This window comes from Marmota marmota, unplaced genomic scaffold (genome assembly GCF_001458135.2).
Source record: "Marmota marmota marmota unplaced genomic scaffold, marMar, whole genome shotgun sequence".
NCBI lineage: Eukaryota > Metazoa > Chordata > Mammalia > Rodentia > Sciuridae > Marmota > Marmota marmota.
This window is the reverse complement of record NW_026000174.1, coordinates 41,858,829-41,883,179: the sequence shown is the minus strand read 5'-3', so window position 1 is coordinate 41,883,179 and position 24,351 is coordinate 41,858,829. Positions and strand designations below refer to the sequence as shown.

Sequence of the window (24,351 nt, the reverse complement as noted above, 5' to 3'; positions counted from 1 at the left end):
TTTTTTTTTTTTTTTTTTTTTTTTTTTTTTTTTTTTTTTTTCTCTCCAGGTTAAATCCTTTACATGCTAAATAGGAGCAAAAGACTTTTGGAAAAATCACAAAAATCATGGTTGTATCATCCTGACTTACATGGCTATTGTCTTGTAGCAGTATGCTGTTTGAATGTCCAAAACTATCTTTGGACTTTTGCTTCCCCATTGTAGCATCTCTAATTCCCCTGCAATCCTTACTTTATATACAGAAAGAAAAAAGGGATAAGAAAATAATATAATTGAAGACATTAGCCCTATCACATGTATCAAAAATTATGAAGTAAAGCTTTGCATGTGTCTTTCAAGGCATTGGGATTTTCACTGATGAGTTTGAAACACAGAGAATGATCTAGAGACATGTATCTAAATACTGTAGCCAATTTTCGGAATTAGAATATAGAATAATTAACACATTTTTGAAAGACCTATTTTAGGTACTTTTGAATAATAATATCTTGAGAGGGAAAAATCTACTAACATTGAATTAAATGAAATTCAAATTCATAGTTTAAAAGCAACCTATGATTAGAACAAATGGCTGGAATTTTTTTGTATTTGCATGTTAGTATGTGTTTTCAAATTCCTGGTGCTCTGTGATCATAACTAATGTGTCCTTGAAATTTGTGCATTTCTGCTCAGCTCTTGTTTTAGAAGTCCAAAGCGACATTGTGGCTGGAGGCAAGCTTGCTGTGCAAAAACCCATAGCAATTTTTGGAGAAGAGAAGCAAGTTGAAGAAACAGAAGAAAAGCAAATGCCAACTGACGCTTCAACAAGAGCTGATGCTTCCAAAGAAATCTTGTAAGTAATCAGTGTAGCCAGAAACACTACCAGGCTGCTGTTTTGAACTCAGTTCATTAGCCTGATAAAAGCACAGAGCCCATGCAGGGAACCCATGCCAAGTTAGTGAAAGTGAGATCTGGTGAAGAGCTTGTATTTAATTCGTTTTCTGACAAAAGCATGGAGCGAGAATTTCATTGTTCAACCATCAGAATGATCTACTTTCAGTAATATTGTTACAATGTTACTATATTTTAAGGACTAGAATTTTAGCATTATGGACATTTATTTAAGGAATTCTTGTTTTATATCCATCAACTTTGACTTTAGGAACAATTAAGTTTCTTCCCTAACATATGTTCAAGTTACACTCATGTTAATATACATTTATCATTGGACTCATTGAAACATCTTTCTGATTGACCTCTATCTCCATAATGTCTCCTTCCAACTCACCCTTACATGCAATCTGTGGTCAATTATCTTTCTAATACATAATATTTTTCATAGTTTTTCAATGGCTACCTATTGCAGATAGACAAAAAAAAAAATTGATCTGGAATCCTAAGCTCTTCCTACCCTCGCCCATGCCTGTTATTGACCATCTTTTGCGACCCATGCATACTTCCTTCGCTTTTCTTCCTGCCACATGAACGCCAAGCTCTAGCTGCATAGCAAAAAGGTGTCGCCTGAATGTGGCACATTCCATTTATGTTCTGTTGCAGGTCTCTGAGCCATGTGTTAATTTCTTTTCACCCAAAGTGCATTTACTTGCCTCATATTCATCTGTAGAATGACCCTTAATCAATGAGATCAATCACAGCAATGATTATCTGTAGCAATGGGCTTATCAGTTCCTACCCTGTTGGTCACCCTCCCCCACCAACTAGGGAATTCATTGAAGGAAAGGATTCTGTCACATGTGCTCTGTGAAGAGCATAGTAATAGACTTTAATTATCATTTAACAAATGAACAAAGGAATGTCTGAGTCCAAATTATAAAACCAAAAATACTTCATCAATTACCATTGCAGTAATTGTGAAAATTAATTATCACTGTTACAAACTGTTTTTAAAAGACTATTCCTATGAATTGTAAGAGTATTACTTCCATTTTAGGAACAACATTTCCTGATTTTGATGAGTGATTCATTTGTTCCTATCATGACATTAACAAAAGCACCAGAAGGCATTTTTCAAAGAATAATTTGTCCTATAGAGCATCATCCACAATAGTTAGGGAATTGACCACAGACTTCCCTAACATTCCCTTTCATTTTTCTTCTAAAGAATGCATCCTCTGAATAGAAAATGAGGTGGAAGACCTGTTATTAACCATTGCAAAGGCCCTTAACAATGCAAACTGGTACATAAACATTATATCCAATGGGGAAGACTGGGATCATGGCTGACATACCAGTGTGTCTTGGCATTCATCCTTCTCAGTGCCCTAAATCCTCAGTACTCCTAAAAAAAACTCCTCTCAGCTGAGAGGGTGACTGGAACCATTTTTGTGGCTACCATTGTCAGAACTGTTCAACCTGGGAGGCAGGTTGCTTAGTTCCTTCTAGACTGGCCCTACAGGGCAATGCCATTTAGATTCTAGAGATCACAGTGAACCACTGGGGTGCTAGCTTTGTGCGGATAACACATAACAATTTAAGTTCCCTGTGGCAAGTACAAAAGAAAAAAAAGAACGTTTTATCTAGCCTCTGATTTATTAATCTGCACTAAAAAAAATAAAGAAAAAACAAAGAAACATCTTTGACTAAAAGATTTTCAATGTTCAGAATCAAGATTTCATATACATGAAGTCTTTGCGGTGAAAAGTGATTGAGTCCATTCAGAACACAATGCTGACCTCTCCTGATCATTCCAAGCAGACTGTTTTGCTACAGCCTCTTCTTGAACACACGCAGTAGCAGGAAACTCACTATTCTAATGTTTAAATAATCAACTATTTAGGTCACCTCCATCCCATGGCTTCATCTCTTTCATGGTCTATGCTCTTTCATCTTCTGTTTGACAGCCTTTATGTTCTTATTCATCAGTTCACTGGATTATCTTTCTTCCAGGCTAACTTTCACTAGTTCTTTTAACTTACTTTAGTAAGTCATTGTGAGATTTCCCCCAGAATTCCTTAAACATGTTTGTTTGGAGATTTTTTGCATATTTGAAAATTGGGATGATTTAAGGAGGTCTATCTATTAGGTGAGAGGAGAGAACATGATTCTACAAGGAACCTTTTTATTGTTGGTTTGTGTACAATGTCTGGTAAAAATAACAAGAAGTGCAATGGAAAAGAAACTCTGGGAACACTAACCTCTGCATTGATGCTTTGTGGGGTGGGGAAAAAAACCTTTTGGAACAGAACTTGGGGGAATAGTCTCAATTCTTCACCAAATTACAGGAATAGGCCTTGCCCTCCTCATCTGGTACTACCTTTCCAATCACTTACTTCCTGTCTGTAACACCTTTTGTCTTTCATTACACAAATGGACAGACTCATTCTTGATTCAAAACCTTTCCATTTGTTCTTTTCTCTGCTTACAGTGCTCTCTCTAGATTAGTAGGTAGCTGGAGACTTTCCATTGTATAGGTCTCAACTTAAAACAACAGGGAATTTCCTTTGCAATATTTCATTTTATCCACTTATGGCACTTACTTTGTTTACTTAAGCATTTACCTATTGTCTCTCTTTTTTCCACTTGAATACAAGCACCATGAACTTGAGAACTTGGCTATTGTGTTCATCACTATATCTCCAACTCTTAGAATTATGTGCTTGAATATTATAAACATTTAACAAATATTGGTTAAAGGAATGAAGAATAAATGGCTAGCTTTATGAATGAATGAACAAATGAATTAATTAATTTAAAAAAGGTGAATATAAAAATGACTGTTCCTAAATTGATTTGACTATACTTCACTTTCAGAAGCTCAAGATCTTGTATATAAATTCCAAATAAGAAAATTCAATATCTGGATGTAGAGGAAGAATCTTGTCTGCACCTTGCTAACTTTGTTAAAACTAAGAATGACTTTTTTCCCTTGCTCCAAGAAATGGAGTTGATGGGAAAGCTGTGTTTTTCCTTTCTAACGCAAGATGGCACTGTTGTTGTTCAACTGTTAGGAAGATTTTGCTTTGGGAAGCTTGCACTGCAGTTCTGAATGAGGCGGGCAGTCATTATTACCCTCCAGTTTCATATTTACATGCAGTGTTGCTGTTACAATCGAAAAGTGTACAGTCAGCTCTGCTAGCACAGGAATTGTCCCTGAAGATTTTGGTAACTTGATAATGCTTGTAGTTACATCAAATTATCACCAGCACCTTGGTGATCACAGTCTTCCCCAGAGAACTTTATTTACACATGTGCATATTTAGAGGGATGAAATATGTTTGCTGCTTTGCCTGTGTGTTTTCCCTGCTTTCAGCTGAGTATCCCTCTTATTGCTATGATCCTACTCAGAGCAAATGTGCTCTCAACAGCGGCCTGGAACTTAATATATATGGATCTGTACAGTGGCTACTGCTCCCATTCATATCGTTGTCTTAAGTTGGAAGTTTGGCTCAATTATTCAAAGTCTGACTATTTATTCTAATGTTTCAGTGTATTAGTCTCTCTATTGTACAGATGCAATTTGAGTCTTTCTATATTTTTTCTTTGGGGAGAAAAATTTAATTAAAATTTCTTAACACAGTCTATTGAATAAACTTCATAGAACCCAGAAATCTAGACTCCACTGTTCCAGACAGAATTATGACCCACTTACAGGGCAGGCAGGAGATGTCCCATTATGAATTTCTCAAACTGCTGAGTAGTCTTATCTTCCTACATTTTGAAATATACACATGGTCCCACGTTTTCTTCATAAATATAAGAAAGATGAATGTTGTTTATTATGTGAATGAAGGATTTTATTTATTGCCTTATATTAAAAGATTTAAATTATAAATTAGTAAGATGCAAATTTCTAGCAGTAGGATGGAAATGTAATTTATAGATTCCCCCAATATCCTATGGTTGATCAACTATAGTGGATCAGGCTATGATTAATTACTCCTCAGAGAAAATTCTCTGATCACAAATCAGAATTCTTAGACTTGTTTTTACTTTTGAACCTTGATAGAGATTCACATGCAAGAGCCCACCTCCGAATGGAAGCTTGTCACACGCTTCTCAGGTATGCCTGGCAGAATACGTCGCAGGACTTTGATGAGGATGTCAGTCTTCCAAAGAAAATGAAAGAACTCTTTGAAAATGTGGAACCACAAAAGAAACACAGGTAAAAAATTGCAAAGGATTCTTGTTAGAGGATTCTTCCCAGTCTTGGGTTCTCTCACTTTGAGGCAAGCACATTCCTGAGTGTTTTCACTGCTGTTAGCCTCTCTTTCTACCAACATGCACATTTTTGTCTTACATTTTTTATGAGACTACTCATATGAATGTTTGTGGGAAGTTTCTTTCCCCTTAAATTCATTTTGTGCAGTGTAGTATATTTCTTGGTCATCATGGTGTCTTTTCTACTAAACATCCAACTTTGCCTCCAACATAGGGCCTATATATTTGTTGAATGAGTGAGTGGGTGAGTTTGTGAATAAGTGTGTAGTAAAATGAAGTTTCTTCTTTTTAAATTTTTTTTTCTGGTTACCACTCAATGAAATTACAGAAAACAATAGTACTTTTTATTATTCCATAATCCTTAGACATTTTTAACATTATAAGCAGTTACTGGAATATGCAAAAGCTTGGGCACTTTTAACAGTACTTAATCATGCACATAGTAGGGGCTTCATAGATTTCTTTAGATTAATTTAATTGCCAGCATTTTGATATTTAACATGTTTAACAAGTCTGCTTAATGCTTTGAGATCCTTAAGAGACCCCTTTAGACTGATTTATTAATATATCATTATTTTCCATTATGATATCCTGTGAATTGTCAGGGAAAACTGAAAGGCATGGAGACTATAGATAGTGAATGGAAATGATCATAATTTGAACAGAACTCCTTTGTTTCACTGTTTTCATTCTACATGCTCCTTGTTCTCCTACCTCTTATCTGATTTTCAGTTTTTCCTCTTTAACTAAATTGCTTCTTCAACTGAACTTTTTTCTCTTTGTTGATGAATTTCTTACGTGTTTCCTTGGACAAATATTTATTTCTGTTACAAAATAAACTCAGAATTCTGTTTTTTTGCGTCTGCTTAGAAGTGCAGTGCTAACGTTGCTTTTGTTCTGTGGGATGTGCACCATGGTACAGTTAACACGACTCATAGTGGGGTTCTCACCAGTGCAACTTACCATCTCTGGTGCATCAAATGCTTGGGACATTTTCCTACACTGATGGGAGTTTTCTTTATCTCAGCCATTCTCCAAAGCAGGCCAAATTGCAGAAGGTTTCCCGTCAGCAGTTTGAATACAGAGATGGGCAAATTATAAGCCATGCTGCTCCTCAGCTTGTTTTGGGGTTACAAAGCTCCGACCTCCATTCAGGTACCGAAGTGGTTTTGGTGGAGAAGAAATCTGATGATAATCATCAACGCTGGATACACAAAGAGGACAGCAGGTAAACACATTATATTCAAGGGTTGATATATCAAAAGGTGAATGGGAGCCTAAGAGGTCAGGCATGGTCCCCACAGAGCAAGCAAGGATATTATTGAGGGCTTTGGATTTTCTATTTAATTTGATATTTTCTTATCCTAGCTAAAGAAGAGAGAGAAAAATAAATGCTAGGTAAGCTACATATAATTTATCTGCCATTAGATTCTGATAAGAAATGCTCAATCTGATCTACTGGGTACATAGTTTTACCTGACCATTGGACTCAAGATTAGACTCTTATCTAAAGTATCTTTAAGATATAAAGCAATAAAATGAGAATTCTAGAAAGGTCCAAATTTTAAAATTTTTTGATACTTTAACTCAATCCCTGTCTTTGCTCAGACATATGTCTTCCTTACTTTATCTATATTTTCCTTGATAAAATAACCAACTGATGTGGCTTCTAATCACACAGTAAAAATTAATTCTTACCTTAGAAAATACATCAGTCTAATTAAATGTCTGGCCTTGGATCCAGATTCAAAAAACTGACAAAAACATATTTCTGAGGCAATTAGGAAAAACCTAAATCAGTTTGGCTATCTGATGATATTCAGTAAGTGTTGGGCTGGGGCTGGGGCTCAGTGGTAGAGTGCTCACCTCACCCGTATGAGGCACTGGGTTCGATCCTCAGCACCACATAAAAATAAATAAATAAAGGTATTGTGTCCAACTACAACAAAAAAAGAAAAAAGAAATTGTTAATAATTTTTTTGATATAATAATGGTTTAATGCTTATGCTAAAAAAAGTAAAGCAAAGTCTTGGTCAGTTGGTTAGCTATTATAGTATTTAGAGATAAAATTGCAAGTTATTGCAGATTTATTTTAAATATTCTAGTCAAAATTTAAATTTGAAAGTCGAGATGAATGATGAAACCAGCATAGCAGGGTGTTGTTAGTTTCTGGGTGCATGAGGCCATTAAACATTTCTCTTTGTTTTTGTGCACATTTGAACATTTCTTTAATAAGAAAGAAATTAACTCCCTGTTTTGTAGGTAGTTTTGTTTCAAGTTTTACCATTAGTGTTAAATTGTGGGGCTTCAGGGGTCTCTTCAAATCACTTGAAATACTGTACAAAGTATATTGTTAGAAATACCAAGCTGCCGCCCAAAATCAAACACATGCTTGGAAGTGGATGAGCAAAGCAAACTTTACTTCTGCCAGAAGGGTGTGCCCTGGCTAGTAAGTGCACTTGGGTGGGCAGTCCACCTGCTTTTATCCCTGATGGGAGAAACCTGGGATTACAATCTGTGTGATTAACTAATTTTAAATTTGGGGCAGGCAAAGGGAAGAGCTATAATTAAAATGGCTACCATTGAATCTTCATCCCAATTAAGGCTAAATACTATATTCTGAAAACAGACCACTAAACTTTCTATTTCTCACAGTATTGGTCGTCTGTGCACACTTTTTCTTTCTGGGAGAGCTGTGACTTTCACTGGATTCTTGAAAGATCTGCAATGTTCAAGGCTTATGAATCAGCACTTTGAGAGAAGTTGCACAAACCTCATTCAGTAGGAGGCAGTCTCCAGCCTGGCTCAGGCAGGGAAGGAGCCTGTTCACTTTCTGAAATGAACTAAAACCCTAGCAAGGAACCCTCCGTAGTCTTGCCTTCTTCTTAGAGAAGACTGGGAAGTCAACTATGTGGTCAAATCTTGCGCCTATATTCCTTTGCCCCATATGCCTGGGTTAAATGGTTTTGCAGTGAGGAGCTAGAATAGCAGTATTTTTCCCACGAGTGGTTTGCTATACAGGAGCAGCACTCATTCTTTCATTTGCAAAGGAATATTAAGGGCAGTGCCTTAGGGGCTGGTGCTTCAGCAAAGAATAAAAGAGATAAAAATTCTTGGCCTTATGGAGTTGACCTCCTGGTGCTATCCCAAGTCTTTATTTTGCAATACATCTTACTACCTCATCTTTCTGTATTACAGTAGAGATAGAGTTGATTGCTGCCGATCCTGAATTGGAATTTGAGCATTGCTGGTGAATTCAGGTGGACATACATGGGGAATAAGCAATTGACTCTAAGATAAGAGAGAGCCAAACACAGTGAATTTTGGCCCAGAAATAATTGTTCATTGGAAGAGAGCTCGAGTTCCAAATTCTGTTCATTTTTGAGTGATGTAGAGAAAGCAGTGGAAGAAAAAACAGAAAGAAAACTTTGTCTGAGACTCTGAATTGTTGGTCCATAAGCAGCACTACTTTGGAAAAACTCTAACCATGGGTTAGACAAAAGTCCTTTCCAGTTGCTTTCACTTTCCAGAACATTGTATGACATTTCATCTTTAGGCCTTCCCATGTCAAGCCACAAAAGAGAGAGATAGTTGGTGGGAGGGAGGTATTAATATTGATGGATTCCTCATCAGAAATTTTGGGTCTAGAGAGAGGACATGGAGCTGTAGGGTGTTGGCCATTGGAATAGGATTTGCTCATGAGTGCATGAATCACCTTCAAGAGACACACAGGGCAGAGGAGGTTTTGCATGATGAGTGTGGGAATGATTTAGGGTAATATGTGTCTTGTGGTAGAAGGCTGTCTGCATAGTGACACTAATTCTGAGCTTTCATCTACATTTTCCCTTGTTATATTGCATTTTTTTCTTTCATGTAATTGAGCATGGGAATCCATTTGTTTTCTGATAAGCTAGTGAGGACTATAATATCTTTGCTTATACTACAAGATAGAAACATGTAGAAAATTACATTTAAATTAATAATTTTTTTCTCCTCCATATTTTGCCCAAATAATAAGTCAGCGTCTGGGGAGAAAACTGCCCATCCGGAATTTGTATAAATAGAAGGTAAAGTAACACAGTACCAGCATAATGGAAGGTACCAGTGACTATCACTGTGCCAAGAATTTTGTGCCTTTAGACTTTCCATTCAGTCTTTCAGGTCTTGAATTACTTTTTTTTTTTATTTTGGCCACCTATTTATGTAGGAAGTCTGCTATCTTATGCAATTATCAGTAAAACCTCTTATGTGAGACTATGACTGAGAACCAAGCCTTGAGGGCATAACACACAATCTAGCCTGGCAGTGCCAGAAACCAGTGAGGAGACCCTGGAAGGTGATAGGGAGAGTGCTGAGACACACTCGTTTTGTTTCCAGCCACACAGAAGAATGGTCTGGTCAGCTTTGCAGATAATATGGCATCTTTCCTTCATTTTCAACTGTCACAAAATCTAAATCAATCATTTAGTCTCTAAAGGGAAATATGAGAAAATCCTCAAGGACAAAAGTCCCCTCAGTGGGACTTAAAATTACAAAAGAGAAAATGCAGTGCTGTGGAATTTGGAGCTGAAAGAGATCTTTGAGTCTTGATTACAAAACAAGATAAACTAACTGATGGACAAAGAGATTAAGTGACCTGTCTGCACTCGTACCATGGGTTAATGAAAGAGGCCTTCGAATCATGCTAGATATTGCTGAGCTATAGAGCGTTTCCTCCTTGCTGTCTAGCACACAGGAGGCTTTATGTGGAAATCTATAAGCTCGGCTTCCTGCAAAATAGTACTTCTCTGCTGTGGACAAGTGCCCGTCAACCGTACTATTCAAAAAGGAAAAGAAAACCTAACATTATAACGGCTGAGCATGGCATCAAAGCATGAGAGAGACAGTGGCATTTACTCTAGGAAGCAAAAATATCAAGAGTGAGCTCATTAGTCTTGACACCTCAGTAGGTCATTAAAGGAAATAAACAATCACACATTTATTTGAATAATACTACTGAGTGCCAATAAAAATGCAAGATGCAAACTGCGCAACCTTTTGAGGCCCCAGAGATGAACAGTGTAAAATTCTAGCTCTCTAACAGTGTTCAGTCTTCACAGATGCTGAAAAGGTTTTTTATAAAATTGAATATCCATTTTGGATTTAAAATGATACCTCATCAACCAACATTGGAGGAACAAATATACTATTTGATTAATAGTGGTTGTCATTTAGGACTATGAGTGAATTTTAAAGCTCTATTATGGGTTTTACTGTATTTTCCAGTACTTTATAAATTCTTTGTGATGAAAATGTATTGTTTTATGTTAAGAAACTTAAATTTGATTTTGGAATTCTTTAAGTCTTTAAAGGAAGACTATATTACTCTTTTAATGGATCCTTTTGTACCTTATTCCCTTTATTCCCATATCATTACATTTTATATTCAGCATGAGTTATAATTTCCACAATAGGAATGACCATTGGTCTCTAATGTAACCATATTGGCAGCAATAAAGAATTGGCTTTCTATATACATAAAAGCCTTGAATGTTTCATTTATTTGTGTTTTAAGTGTTGTGAGGAAGTGAATTCAAAAATTTAATTCAATAATTTTCATTTTGCTTTACCATTAAACAGATTTTATGTTAGTTCCAATTAAGATCACTTTTAAAATTCAACATGTATTTTGGACTTTTAGGAAAAGTGCCTTTGGACAAAAGAACTTAAGGGAAAAATATAAAGGAGCCACAACCATTAATAATAATATCTAATATTTAGATGTTAAATACCTTGTAGTATTCTATGCATTTTTATTTGCATCAACTCATTTAATTTCCACCTTATGCACCATCATCCCATATTACAGATGAAGAAACTGAAGCAAATAATTGTTAAAGCTATACAGCTACCAAGAGGTTGGTACTCATGGTACTCATGATTCATACCTAGACAGTGTTGTTCCAGAACCCACTAAACTATTCTCACTGCATCTCAATAATTGAAAAATGGACAAGGAAGTGGGTGTATCCGTTTGGATATAATCTCAAGATAGAAATCACACAGTGATTTAAATAAGAAAAGTAGGATATAAAGGATTATTAAACTATGACAAAGCATTAACTATTATATATCACATACACAAATATTATGTTGGCTATTGAAATCTGTTTGCTCTGATAAGCTGGTAAGTTCTGGAGAACCTTGGATTATACTATGTAGCAGCAAAGTGTAGAAAATTCCATTATATTAATCATATTTTCCCAGGCATTAAGTTCAAATATATGTATATCTTATGTATAGTACATATTGTAATATGTAATATTTTATATACTATTACTCTTTTAGCCCTAGAGTTTATATACATATATGTATACATATATAGTAATACTATAGAAATTCTAGGAGATAAAGTATACATTACATTCTCCAACTCCCCCCCCCCTTTTTTTGGTACTGGGGATTGAACTCAGAGGTACTTGGCCACCGAGCCACATCCCCAGCCCTATTTTGTATTTAATTTAGAGAAAGGGTCTCACTGAGTTGCTTAGCACGCGCTTTTGCTGAGGCTGGCTTTGAACTCGTGATCTTCCTGCTTCAGCCTCCCAAGCCACTGGGATTACAGATGTACACCACAGCACCCAGCAAGGTGCCTCGTTAACACAGATCACAGTGAATAAAACCTCATAGAGATACAAATGTAATACCTTAATTGGTTTAACAAGATTTTAGATATAGATGTCTATATTATATAATATACACATTACGCTAGGCTGAGGGAGAATACACAAGAAAGAATAAGTTTGGGATTGGGACCCCCTCTAAGGTTGGGGTTTAGACTTCATTGTAAGAGGCATATAGTATAGCACTCTTCCATGGATGGCAGAGAAATTGTACTGTGTGCCTGGCTATAGTTGGTGTGTGGTTGCTAGGCAAACAGGAAGCAATCCTCTGAAACATATGTGGGAGTGTGACTAGTTGCTGGGCACACTGGCATGCGAAGGGGATAAGGATGCTGGTTAACAAGAGGCTCTGAAGCATGTGGCACCCATGTTGGGAGGGCAATGAGCAGGTTGTCACCAAGCAGGCCAGGGTCCTCAGAGTGTGGGCAGACTGTGATAGGGGCACCTGGTTGGAGCACAGCATCGCTGGATGCTTTCACTTCCATGAGCTGACCTCACGCAGCAGACATAAAGAGCGTCGGAGAGCCCCTTCTTCTTGCTGTGTTCTTCTAGCATTCTTTACCAAGAAAGTTTAATATCCTGCTAACCATAAGGGAGAAATGAAGCATTATCTGTTATCCCGGAGCATGTTTGGAGCTGAGGGGCAATACATTGATGAGTGGCACAGAAGGAACCTAATCTGGTCACACTGCTTGATAATGTGACTAATCCTATTTTCTTAAGGACTTTTCACCTGGCAAGTAACCCTGACCTTGTGCTGGCAGTGTCTATGACCAAGGCTAGAAATGAAGCCTGTGGCTATCCAGTTATTGTTCAGGTAAGATATGTATAGACTAACAAGTAATCATGGCCCTTTAATTAAATTGAAATAAATGTCTCCTTTTTGTGGAGCTAAAGAATGGCTGTCATAGAATGCTACCTTGAATGTCATTGTTAAAATATTTATAATAGTCTGCCTAGATTTCAAATTGAGCATGTTCATGTATCTCTTAATTTAGTTTAATCCAACAGATGGTGATTGTGAGCTGCCGCATGTCAGGAACTGTGCTAGTTACTGAAATCAAATCCAAAGGCAAGCATGAGAAATGGTCTCAACAAAATTCACAGAATTTACTGTTAAGTAAACACAGCAGTCAAGTGGTGGATGCAGTCAAGTGAATGGCTATTAGACGCACCCAAATTCAGTCATCAAGGACATATGCAAGGCCCCCTTTCTTGGTAACTGGAGAAAGATAACCCGTACAGGGAGGTCTTTTGGGGACCTGAGTTCATAGTGGTAGTCTACCAAGCAATCCATTTGCATTATACTTTTAATACAGTTTTGCAAATGCTTACAGCGGCCAAACAATTTTTGGAGACTCCAGAGAAGTCTGGCTTCATTTGAATTTTGGACAAAGATCTAGGAAGTGCTTTTTGCACGTTTTCCTGTCATTCCCACTTATAACCAAAAACATTTGTAAATGGATCTGTGTTTTCCATGCTAGGAGGAGAGAGAGTTTAGGAGCATTCCTGCTCTGCATTTGCTTTCTGTCATCTCCACAGTATTTTCCATCTTTTTGTTGGGCAGAATGTATTGTCTCCAAATAACATTTTATTCCATGTGTTTAAAAGCAGTGAAGCAACTTGTTTTGCAGGCCCTGAATCCAAAACTGGGACAGCAATCTGGACAAATACCAAAACTTAATTAAATCTTCTGTCCTGATGTTAAATAAAGACTAAAAATTTAGAGACAGTATACATCACTTTACATTATTTTATGTCAGATGCCTATTTAGTACATATCAAAGATAAAATCTCATGCAGGTGCAAATTGAGTGCCTTCCTTAGTTTCATAAAATTGTAGGTATGGATGTCTTCCCCTGAGGTTCTCATTTTATATGAAAAAAACTTAATCCCAAGATAATTTGAGTCACCTTTCAAAACTTTTTTCTTTGTTAACATTTCATTTTTATTTATTGAAGCAATCAGTTTATGAAAAAATATTCAAGTTCAAATAAAGTAATAAAAATTAGGCACGTTAGATTAATGCTACTAGATCTTTTCTTGTTCCTTGAAAATATAGCCTTTGGTTTTCCAGATCTCTGGGAGAGGCTTTGTTTTCTGACCCATAAAATCAGTTCTTAAGACTCATTTATTTTCTTCTTTACTGTTAACCTGTTACTTGGTAATGTAAGTGTTACAAATCATAAAATTCCTTGAGGTGTCATGATATGATTAGTTATTAGCATTAATTCACTTTTTGCCGCAGTCCGGCTGCGGCAAAATAACCGGGGGGTGACGAACAACTTGTGTAGATTGATACAGCAGGAGTGGGAGCCCTTTATTGTAGGACAGGAGCAGTATTTATACACCCCACACAGCTTATCTAATTAGCATAAACTAGATACATCAGTCAACCAATCAGGAATCTCCACACCTAATGGCTTGCTTTTGTTACTTCCCAAACCACTCCCTCTGGCATTCTGCCAGGCACCATCCAGACCTGTTTACGAACTTCAACATTCCCCTGACAAAATGCCAGGTGTTATTTTGACTTATTTACAGACTCTAACAACTTTTTAAAATTCTGTTAAATTGAAACATGTTTTACTTATACTTGAGCCAACTTTTATAATTAAAGTAAATATCTTGTTTCTATTATTATTTAACTTTACTTAGAAAAAGTCTCCTTTGATATCAATGAAATGTAAACTAAAATATCAATAAGGTACTATTTTTTCATTTATCAAGCTCATATTTAGGGAAGATATTGCCCTTTTGGGACAAGAATATGAGAAAAGTGGGTTATTTCATATACATATACAACTATTAGAAATATAAAGTAAAATGATCTCTCCAGAAAGAATTTCGATGTGATAGATCATAATCTTGAAAAATGATCAGAGTTTGGACTTGGGATGCAAGTCAGTGGTACAGTACTTACCTAGCATGTGTGAGATGTGCATTCAATCCCTAATACTGCAAAAAATAGAATCTTCTTTTATCAGCAACTCTTCCAGAAATTTGTCCTAGAGAAATTATCATAGGGGCTTGGGCTGGAGCTCAGTGGTAGAGTGCTTACCTAGCATGCATGAGGCACTGGGTTCAATTCTCAGCACCACATAAAATAAATAAATAAATAAACAATTAAAATAAAGGCATTCTGTCCATCAATAACTACAAAAAAAGAAATTATCATAGATTTATACAAAGATTTATTTACAGTACTGTGTGTTGTTCTCTGTGTATTGCAGGGAAATTTTAAGAAACAATATACATGTTTTAACTATTGGAGATTAGCAAAATAAAATATTCCTGAAATTAAATGATAATATCTTTTTAAAATGTTGAAAAAAGGTTCATGGAATATTGTTAATTGAAAAAAAATGCAATTCAAATTGTATGTATTGTGTGATTCTATTTTTGTAAATCAAAGAATGCATATTTATAAGTATAAAATCTATGCATATAATTGCCAAAAATCAACTATATTTATCACTGCATAATGTATTTATGAATAATTATCTGTACTTTTGGAATTTATGCAATGAAATATGACTGCTATAGCTATCTCATAAACTCACCTGTCTATTTGACACAATATTTTCTCTCTTTTTTTTCCAGAAATATAAGCCATACAACAATGGAACTGCCCATCAAAAGTGGCAGTACTTGGAAAATTTGAAAACATTTATGGCCTTTTATAGCACTACTTTGGATAAGGAAATCACATTGGCAAATTTTGCTGGTATTTGTACATCTTCTGTCATTAAAGGGGAAAACATTGATCAACCAGTAAGTGGTTCTGTCTTCCCAAAGAAAAAAAAGATGGTAAAATAAGATAATTTAATAAAGTGATTTTTTTCCCTTAGAAAAGCTATGTTCATAAAATTTGATCACTAATTTCCCACAGGACTGAGAATTGAACCCAGGGCCTCATGTGCTAGGCAAGTGTTCTACCCCTGAGCTACATCACCAGTTCTGATCTTGGTTAGAGACAATTTCTGATATTGCATTGAAGCCAGGGCTTATATATGCGAGGCAAGCACTCTAATTCTGAGCTACCTCTCCAGCCCCTTGAACACTGACTTTTCTTTAAAAAAATGGTTCTTTTTAGTTATTCATGATATCAGAATCCATTTTGATATAATTCTACAAGCATGGAATATATCTTATCCATTTTAGCATCCCATTCTTTTTTATTAATTAACTTATTCATTTAAATTAGGTATATATGACAGCAGAATGCATTTTGATTCGTTGTATACAATTTCAGCACAACTTTTCATTTCTCTGGTTGTACACAATGTAGTGTCACACCATATGTGCAGTCAGACATGTACCTAGAGTAATGATGTCCATCTCATTCTACCATCTTTCCGGCTCCCATGCCCCTTCCTCACCCCTCCCTCCCCTTTGCCCAATCAAAGTTATTCCATTTTCCTCCATGTCCACCTCACCCCATTATGGATCAGCATCCATTATCAGAGAGAACATCAGGCCTTTGGTTTTTTAGTATTGGCTTACTTTGCTTGGCATGATATTCTCCAGCTCCATCCATTTACTTGCAAATGGCATAATTTTATTCTCTTTTAATGCTGAGTAATATTCCATTGTGTATATATACCACAGTTTCTTTATCCATACATCTATCGAAGGGCATCTAGGTTGCTTCCACAGTTTAGCTATTGTGAATTGAGCTGCTATAAACATTGATGCAGCTGTGTTACTATAATATGCTGATTTTAAGTCCTTTGGGTATAGACCAAAGACAGGGATAGCTGGGTCAAATGGTGGTTCCATTTCAAGTTTCCTAAGGAATCTCTATACTTCTTTCCAGATTGGTTGTACCAATTTGCAGTCCCACCAGCAATATATGAGTATGTCTTTTTTTCCATATCCTCATCAACATTTATTGTTGTCTGTATTCTTGATAACTCTCATTCTGACTGGCATGAGATGAAATCTTAGTTTTGAATTGCATTTCTGTAATTAATTGAGATGTTTAACATTTTTTCATATATTTGTTGATTGAATGTATATCTTCTTCTGAGAAGTTCTGAGAAGTGTCTGTTCAGCTCCTTAGCTCATTTATTAATTGTTTTTTTTTTTTTGGTGTTAAGGTTTTTGAGTTCTGTATATATCCTGGAGATTACTGCTGTATCTGACATGTGTGTGACAAAAATTCGCTCCCAAAATGTAGACTCTCTCTTCACCTCATTGATTGTTTCTTTTACTGAAAAGAAGCTTTTTAGTTTATCCCATCCCATTTATTAATTATTGATTTTATTTCTTGTGTTTTAGGAGTCTTCTTAAGGAAGTCAGGGAGTAATCCAACATAATGAAGATTTGAGCCTAATTTTTCCTCTATTAGGTGTAGGGTCTCTGGTCTAATTCCTAGGTCTTCGATCCACTTTGAGTTGAGTTTTGCACATAGTTAGAGATAGGGGTTTATTTTCATTTTGTTGAGTATAGATTTCCAGTTCTCTCAGCACCTTTTGTTGAAGAGACTATCTTTTCTCCAATGTATGTTTTTGGCACCTTTGTCTAGTATGAGATAACTTCTCAAAAAAATTCTGGCAAATCGCATACAAAATCATATTAAAAAAAATAGTGTACCATAATCAAGTGAGGTTTATTCCAGGGATACAAGGTTGGTTCAATATATGAAAATCAATAAATATAATTCATCACATCAGTAGACTTAAAGAATTATATGATTATATCAATTGATGCAGAGAAAGAATTTGATAAAATATAACACCCTTTCATGTTCATAACACTGAAAAACTGGAGATAGTAGGAACATACCTCAACATTGTAAAAGCTATCTACTCTAAACACAAAGCCAACATCATTCTAAATGGTGAAAAATTGGAAACATTCCCTCTAAAAACTTGGACAAGACAGGGATGCCCTCTTTCACCACTTCTACTCAACATAGTCCTGGAAACACTAGCCAGAGCAATTAAACAGATAAAAGAAATTAAAGGGATACAAATAGGAAAAGAAGAATTCAAACTATCATTATTTGCTGATGACATGATTCTGTACTTGGAGAATCCAAAAAAAACTTCACCTGAAAACTAGAATTAATTAATGAATTCAGCAAAGTAGCAGGATATAAAATCAATACCCATAAATCAAATATATTTCTACACATTAATGACAAATCCTCTGAAAGAGAAATTAGGAAAACTACCCCATTCACAATAGCCTCCAAAAAAATTTTTGAGAGTCAACTTAACAAAAGAGGTGAAAGACCTCTATGATGAAAACTACAGAATACTAAAGAAAGACATTGAAGAAGATTTTAGAAGATGGAAAGATCTCCCATGTTCTTGGAAAGGCAAAATTAATATTGTCAAAATGGCCATACCACCCAAAGCACTATACAAATTCAATGTGATTCCTATTAAAATCCCATCATCATTCCTTATAGAAATAGAAAAAACAAGCATGAAATTCATTTGGAGAAATAAGAGACCCAGAATAGCCAAAGCAATCCTTAGCAAGAAGAGTGAAGCAGAAGGCATCACAATACCAGACCTTAAACTATACCACAAAGTATAGTAACAAAAATGGTATGGTATTGGCACCAAAATAGACATGTAGACCAATGGTAGAGTTCCATTCTTATGGATGTACATGGTGGTGGGATTTTCTGTGTTGTTTTATACATGTACATGGGAAACTTCATATATGTACATGCCAGATTCATTCCACTGTCTTTCCTTTACTTATCCATGTCCTTTCCTTCCATTCCCATTGTCTAATCTACCGCATGTCTACTCTTCCCCTCACCACCTGCTTTATTGTGAATTAGCTTCCAAATATCAGAGATAACATTCTACCTTTGATTTTTTCTTACTTCACTTAGCATGATAGTCTTCAGATCCATCCATTTGCTGGCAAATGTTATAAAGTGATTCTTCTTTATGGCTGAGTAATACTCCATTGTGTATATATACCACATGTTCTTTATCCATTCATCTATTGAAGGACACCTAGGCTGCTTTCATAACTTAACTATTGTGAATTGAGCTTCAATAAACATTGATGTGGCTGTGTCACTGAAGTATGCTGATTTTAACTCCTTAAAAATGCAAATACTAGAATCCATGATGAAAATGGAAATATCATCACCAACACTAATGCAATACAGAAGATAATCAGAAGCTGTTTTGAAAATCTATACTTATTTAAGTTAGAAAATACTGAAGACATTGATAAATTCCTAAAAACATAACACTTACTCACACTGAACCAGGAGGATATAGAAAATGTGAATAGATCAATTTCAAATAACAAGATTGAAGAAGTAATCAAGAATTTACCAGCAAATAAAAGTTCAGGACTAGATGGATTCTCAGCCAAGTTCTACCAAACCTTTAAATAAGAACTAATACCAATCCTCCTCCAATTATTCCATGAAATAGAAAAGGAGGGAACCCTTCCAAACTCATTCAATGAAGTCAATATCACCCTTACACCAAAACCAGACAAAGACACGACAAGGAAAGAAAACTTCAAACCAATATCCCTGATGAACATAGATGCAAAAATTCTTAATAAAATGCTGGCAAAACACACTGAAAAGATTGTGCACCATAATCAAGTGAGTTTCATTCCAGGCATGTACGGTTGGTTCAACATACAGAAATCACTAAATATATGCACCACATCAATAGACTTAAAGACAAGAATCACATGATCATCTCAATGGATACAGAAAAAGCATTTGACAAAATACATCATCCATTCATGATTAACACTAGGAAAAAATAGGAATAAAATGACCATATCTTAATATTGTAAAAGCTGTAAGACAAACCCAAGGCCAACATTGTTCTAAATAGAGAAAAACTAAAAGCATTCCTCTAAAAATAGAAACAAGACAGGGATACTCACTTTTACCACTTTTATTCTCAATAGTACTCAAATCTCAAGCCAGAGCAATTAGGCAAAAGAACACTTAACTTTTGATTGAAATAACTTAAACTCTGTGATTCCAGTTAGGAAAGATTTCAGGAAAATTATGAAGAACAGATCTGTTGGTCTTGCCTAGGGTCACTAGTATGGCTGTAGTCATCTGGTGCTCCTTCAGTAGTTTGGTGGCTCTGTGAGGAGTAGATGATCACAGATGGCCTCCCTTACATGTCTGGTGGATGGTAGGCTCTTAGCTAGGGGCATTGATTCTTCAATCTCTGGATTTCTTGAAAAGGCTAGCTCAAGTTTGCTCACATTGTAGTCTTAGGGTTCCTACTGTAACCCAAAGAGAATAAGCACTAATGTGCAAGTACTACTTACACATCTGCTTGTCTTGCATTTGCTAGTGCTACAATGGGTGAAGCCAGTAATACGCCCTTTCCCTTCTTCAACGAAAAGAAATAAGGACAAAGAAACACTTCCTCTCTATTGAAGGAACAGTAAAGTCATACATCAAATGACCATGAACATAAGTTTGGAATGGTTTTATTGTGGCTGTCTTTGGAAATAATCTGCCATACTCTTTCATGGCCGGTTTTCAGAGTTATAAATAGGTGCAAGCTTATTGCCAATGTTGTCCAATAGGTTGTAGGTTTGTTTTTATTTGTTTGGGTTTTTCGTTTGTTTTACTTCTATTAATAGAATCATTGTGAACTCATTGAATTTTGCATATTCAAAAACATGCAAAATGTTGCCATTATTGTTCTTTATGTTAGCCCCAAATTATTGCTTTTTGAGCAGTAGGGGCTCCCTCATATTGACTTCCATGTCTTTTTGACACAATTTGTTTACTCTGGGATAACTTTTTTCTTTCCCTTGCTTACATTGTATATTTTCTGACTCAAACTTGGAACTGACCATTTTTCATGAAATCTTGATTCTGGGCACAGGTTGTGTTCATCGGTGCTGAATTGTCATTACAAATTTGGAAATTATTTTCTTGAAAATGTAATTATTAGGGAGGAAAATAATGCATTAATGTTGTGATTTCAAATTTAGTATTTGGTGATGATAAAGGTGCTCTATTTATATTCTAAAGAGTTCTATGGAATGCTATCATAATTCAGATGTACCTATATAAAAGTGCCTTTATTTCCTGTTTAAGGGATACTATTATCTCTCAGCTGGTGGAAAGAGGAAAATGATGCTCTGCCTGGCTTGTGGACGATGCATGAGAGCAGAGAAGAGACTGAAACAGTTGCTTCCAGGGGTTCCATTCCTCTGTGTTTCAGGCTCCAAGACCCAGAAGCCCCTATCACAAGGGCCTTTCAAGGTCATCAGTGTGGTCAAGGTGTGTAATGATCTGAATTCTGCTAATGTACATCTGTCAACAGTTTGGAAACTTTGATGTATTTATTATCTGCCTTGCATTCAAGTTAATCTCCACTCATCCAATTCATCCTCCTCAGGTGCATCTCCACTCATCCAATTCATCCTCCCTTAACACATCCTGCTTGCATTGATTTCCTTTTCCCCACTGTAATTTAAAATACATTGTCTATTAATAGTTCCATCCACCCTGTGAAGTTAATTGGGCACTTCTGCAGCTTTAATTTGCTGACACTTTCCCTTGTTCTCTGTGTCACTTAGTTGAGGAAATAACTGCAAATCTTTACTTAGTGGAACAGCTTTTTTACCTGTATCCACAGGGTAAACTTCTTTGATGAGCATGGAGCATTTCAGAGGGAATTTGACATGTTGTTGTTAACAATTCAGGTTGGGTGTCTGAATTCACACATCCATGTCTAATGCTATTTAGAGTTCTTGGAGATGAAAAAACAAAAACAAAAACCAACCAAACAAACAAACAAAATCCTCTGCTACTTTTGTGTGACCTTAATTTGAAATGGTACTATTTAAGAGATCCTCCCTTCAAGTTTAGAAGTGAAAAAAGCTGAGGGAACTTGCACACCTGAATATAAAGGAGCAAGTCCAAAAAGGTGGGCACCCTCCAGCCTGTCCTCTCAAGGCTGGCCTGCCCCATCTCCAGATCTCGCTCATCTCCTAATTCCCAGCCACATTGTGCCACCTGTTACCATCCACTGAAACAATATCTAAAGGAAAAAGGAATCAGTCCTCTGGGAAGCCGGAGGGCATTTGGTTTGGAGGAGCTGATTACCAAGATCCTCAGAGTTACAGCATCTCAGACAGGTTTTCCCTCAGGGCAGCATCCTAGTTAGGGATGAAGTGGCTTTCACCCCTTCATTACCATGTGCTTGACACTGTTCTCATTCCCCTCCTTTCATCAGCATCTTCCACCATAGGACGGCATCATTCTAAAGTCAAAAATTGAGGGAATGTCGGTGGTGGTATTGTGTCCTCTTACTTTGATCTCAGGCTGTCTTTGGCCCTGCTGCCATCTCCTGTCACAGGTGAAAGCAAAAGAAACAAAAAATGTAACATTAACCTCAAATAAAATAAATACAGAAGGCCCCAAACAGACCAGATGCTCAGAAGTCACCTAGTAACTCGGTGTCAGGGATGGAAAAAGAACTTAAGATTTCTGTCCAGTGTCCTTCCCATTATAGCACTGGTATCTATAGTACATGAAGTGACCATAGCAAAATTTAAATGTCACACACACACACACACACACACACACACACACACTCATTGAAATGAGACTGAATGATGCTCAAATAAAAAACTAAAATTTAAAGGTTTGTATAAATGTACAATTTTTTTAAATGAATCAGGCTGACTTATCATCTTACGAGGCTGACAAAACTCTAAATTATTATGAAGAACTCCTATTATCTTTACGGATGAAGACCTGCATGCAAGTTGTGTATCGCAGTGGTATAGCAGCAACACACCAGAAGGCAGTGAAAATAATCGCGTACAAAAACGGGGATGGATATCGTAATGGGAAGTTAATTGTGGCTGGAACATTCCCCATGGTAAGTGACTGTCACTTAAATGCTGCTTACATTCTCAGAGGTAATGATAATGGTGATTCTCCTGATAAGAAAAAAAAAATGAGATTGAGTGATAAATGTCCCTGGCCAGGTTTACCAATTTAAGCTGATGAGATTAAGATCCGTGTTTCCTTAAAGGCATTATTTTTTATTGTATTTCTTTGGATAGACTTAGAAAAAATTTTTAAAAATCAGAATGTGTTTTCTTAGATTGGCTCCAAAGCAAAGATATAAAAGGAGAAAAAATAAAACTACCCAATTTTCTTCATTCTTATCAAGAACAATGTCATTTTCTTCCCTCCTTCCCAAGCCAACTTCCAATTTTATGTCATCTGAGTGATCTAAGAGATGCCACCTTGTTTATCATCTGCAGCATTAGAGTGCTTATTTGTTGATAGGGTGCTTCGTTTTCAAATTGGAGAAGAAGGGATTGTGTTAAGAGGAACTGTGTGGTCTGTCTTAAAGAACACATAGACACAGGAATGAAAGAGAGTCCAGAAGGCCCAAGCCCAGATTTGTCTTTCCAGGTTTGATGATCATCCTGTCTGTGCATTCAGATTAATACTTTAGTAACATATTTTACAGGCGATGTTAAATATGATATAAAGTTCTCATTGGAACTTCTTTACAAACACTACTTATTTATCCACTCACCTCTTTGGTTGAAAAATAAATGGATTTTTAAATAAAATATTGTTGTTCAGTAAACTAAACAAAGTACAGAAGTTAGTGACTTGAAGATTCACTCAGGGATCCATACTGTCTTTTATGGTCTTGGGAAAAAATATTAGCCTTTTCATTCTGTTTTCCCATCTACCAAATGGAGGTAATAATACATGTCATATCTTGGTTTAAAAGTTAACTACTCATTTATTTTAGAGCAGTTTATCAATATGAAATATTACAATAATTTTATACCTTATCAAGCAACAAAATTGAAAGTAGATTTCTCGATTGGACATTCCTTAGAAAGTACTCTGAGGCTAAAATGTATTAACATACATCAGCTGCTATGTTACATTTTTAGAGCTAGGAATTTTCACAGTGGGATTAGACTAATATAAGATGGTATAGAACAATCTAATATTAGAAATCATTACTAATCAAAAATCAAGATCAGGGAAGGTGATGTAGCTCAGGAGTAGAATGGTTGCTTAGCATGTGTGAGTCCTTATTTTAATCCCTACTACTATTATTACACACACACACACACACACACATACACACACACACAATTAAGATTAGTAGTTACTCAGATCTGTATTTTCTCAAGTTAAAAGATTTTCTCATCTGAAAGGTGAGCTCTTCTTTATTATTCCCAATTCTATCACTAGTTCGTGTCAGTCCTTCACAAACTGTGTTGTTTAGCTTCTTACAGAATGCACAGGACAGCTTGGGCTTTCCAGAGCAGCTTCCAAAGTATACACCAGAGATGGAACCACAGTCTTTACCTTGCGTGATTTGGTTTTATGGGCTCTAAATGAATCCTTTATGCAGAGAGACTCTGAAGAACAAAAAACAGGCCCCACTCCGGTTGGAACAGAAGAGATGACTGCTAAAAGTATGTGGACAATGCTTCTGCTTATGTTCAATCATGAAAAAGTTAAATGAGATTCTTTCAATCACCTCTTCTAGAATTTTAAAAT

At 36.0% G+C, this 24,351-nt stretch overlaps 1 protein-coding gene across 6 annotated transcripts in view; it reads left to right on the top strand.

The window, feature by feature from the left end:
* Dcdc1 (doublecortin domain containing 1) overlaps positions 1–24,351 on the top strand; it is a 479,867-nt gene that overhangs the window by 405,848 nt on the left and 49,668 nt on the right. For all 6 annotated transcript variants that reach the window (XM_048788537.1, XM_048788536.1, XM_048788535.1 and 3 more), the window contains 8 exons: positions 673–832; positions 4,946–5,101; positions 6,185–6,385; positions 12,543–12,636; positions 15,423–15,593; positions 20,893–21,078; positions 22,484–22,687; positions 24,074–24,266. In XM_048788537.1, the coding sequence (XP_048644494.1) occupies positions 673–832; positions 4,946–5,101; positions 6,185–6,385; positions 12,543–12,636; positions 15,423–15,593; positions 20,893–21,078; positions 22,484–22,687; positions 24,074–24,266 (1,365 nt within the window). The remainder of the gene's footprint in view (positions 1–672; positions 833–4,945; positions 5,102–6,184; positions 6,386–12,542; positions 12,637–15,422; positions 15,594–20,892; positions 21,079–22,483; positions 22,688–24,073; positions 24,267–24,351) is intronic.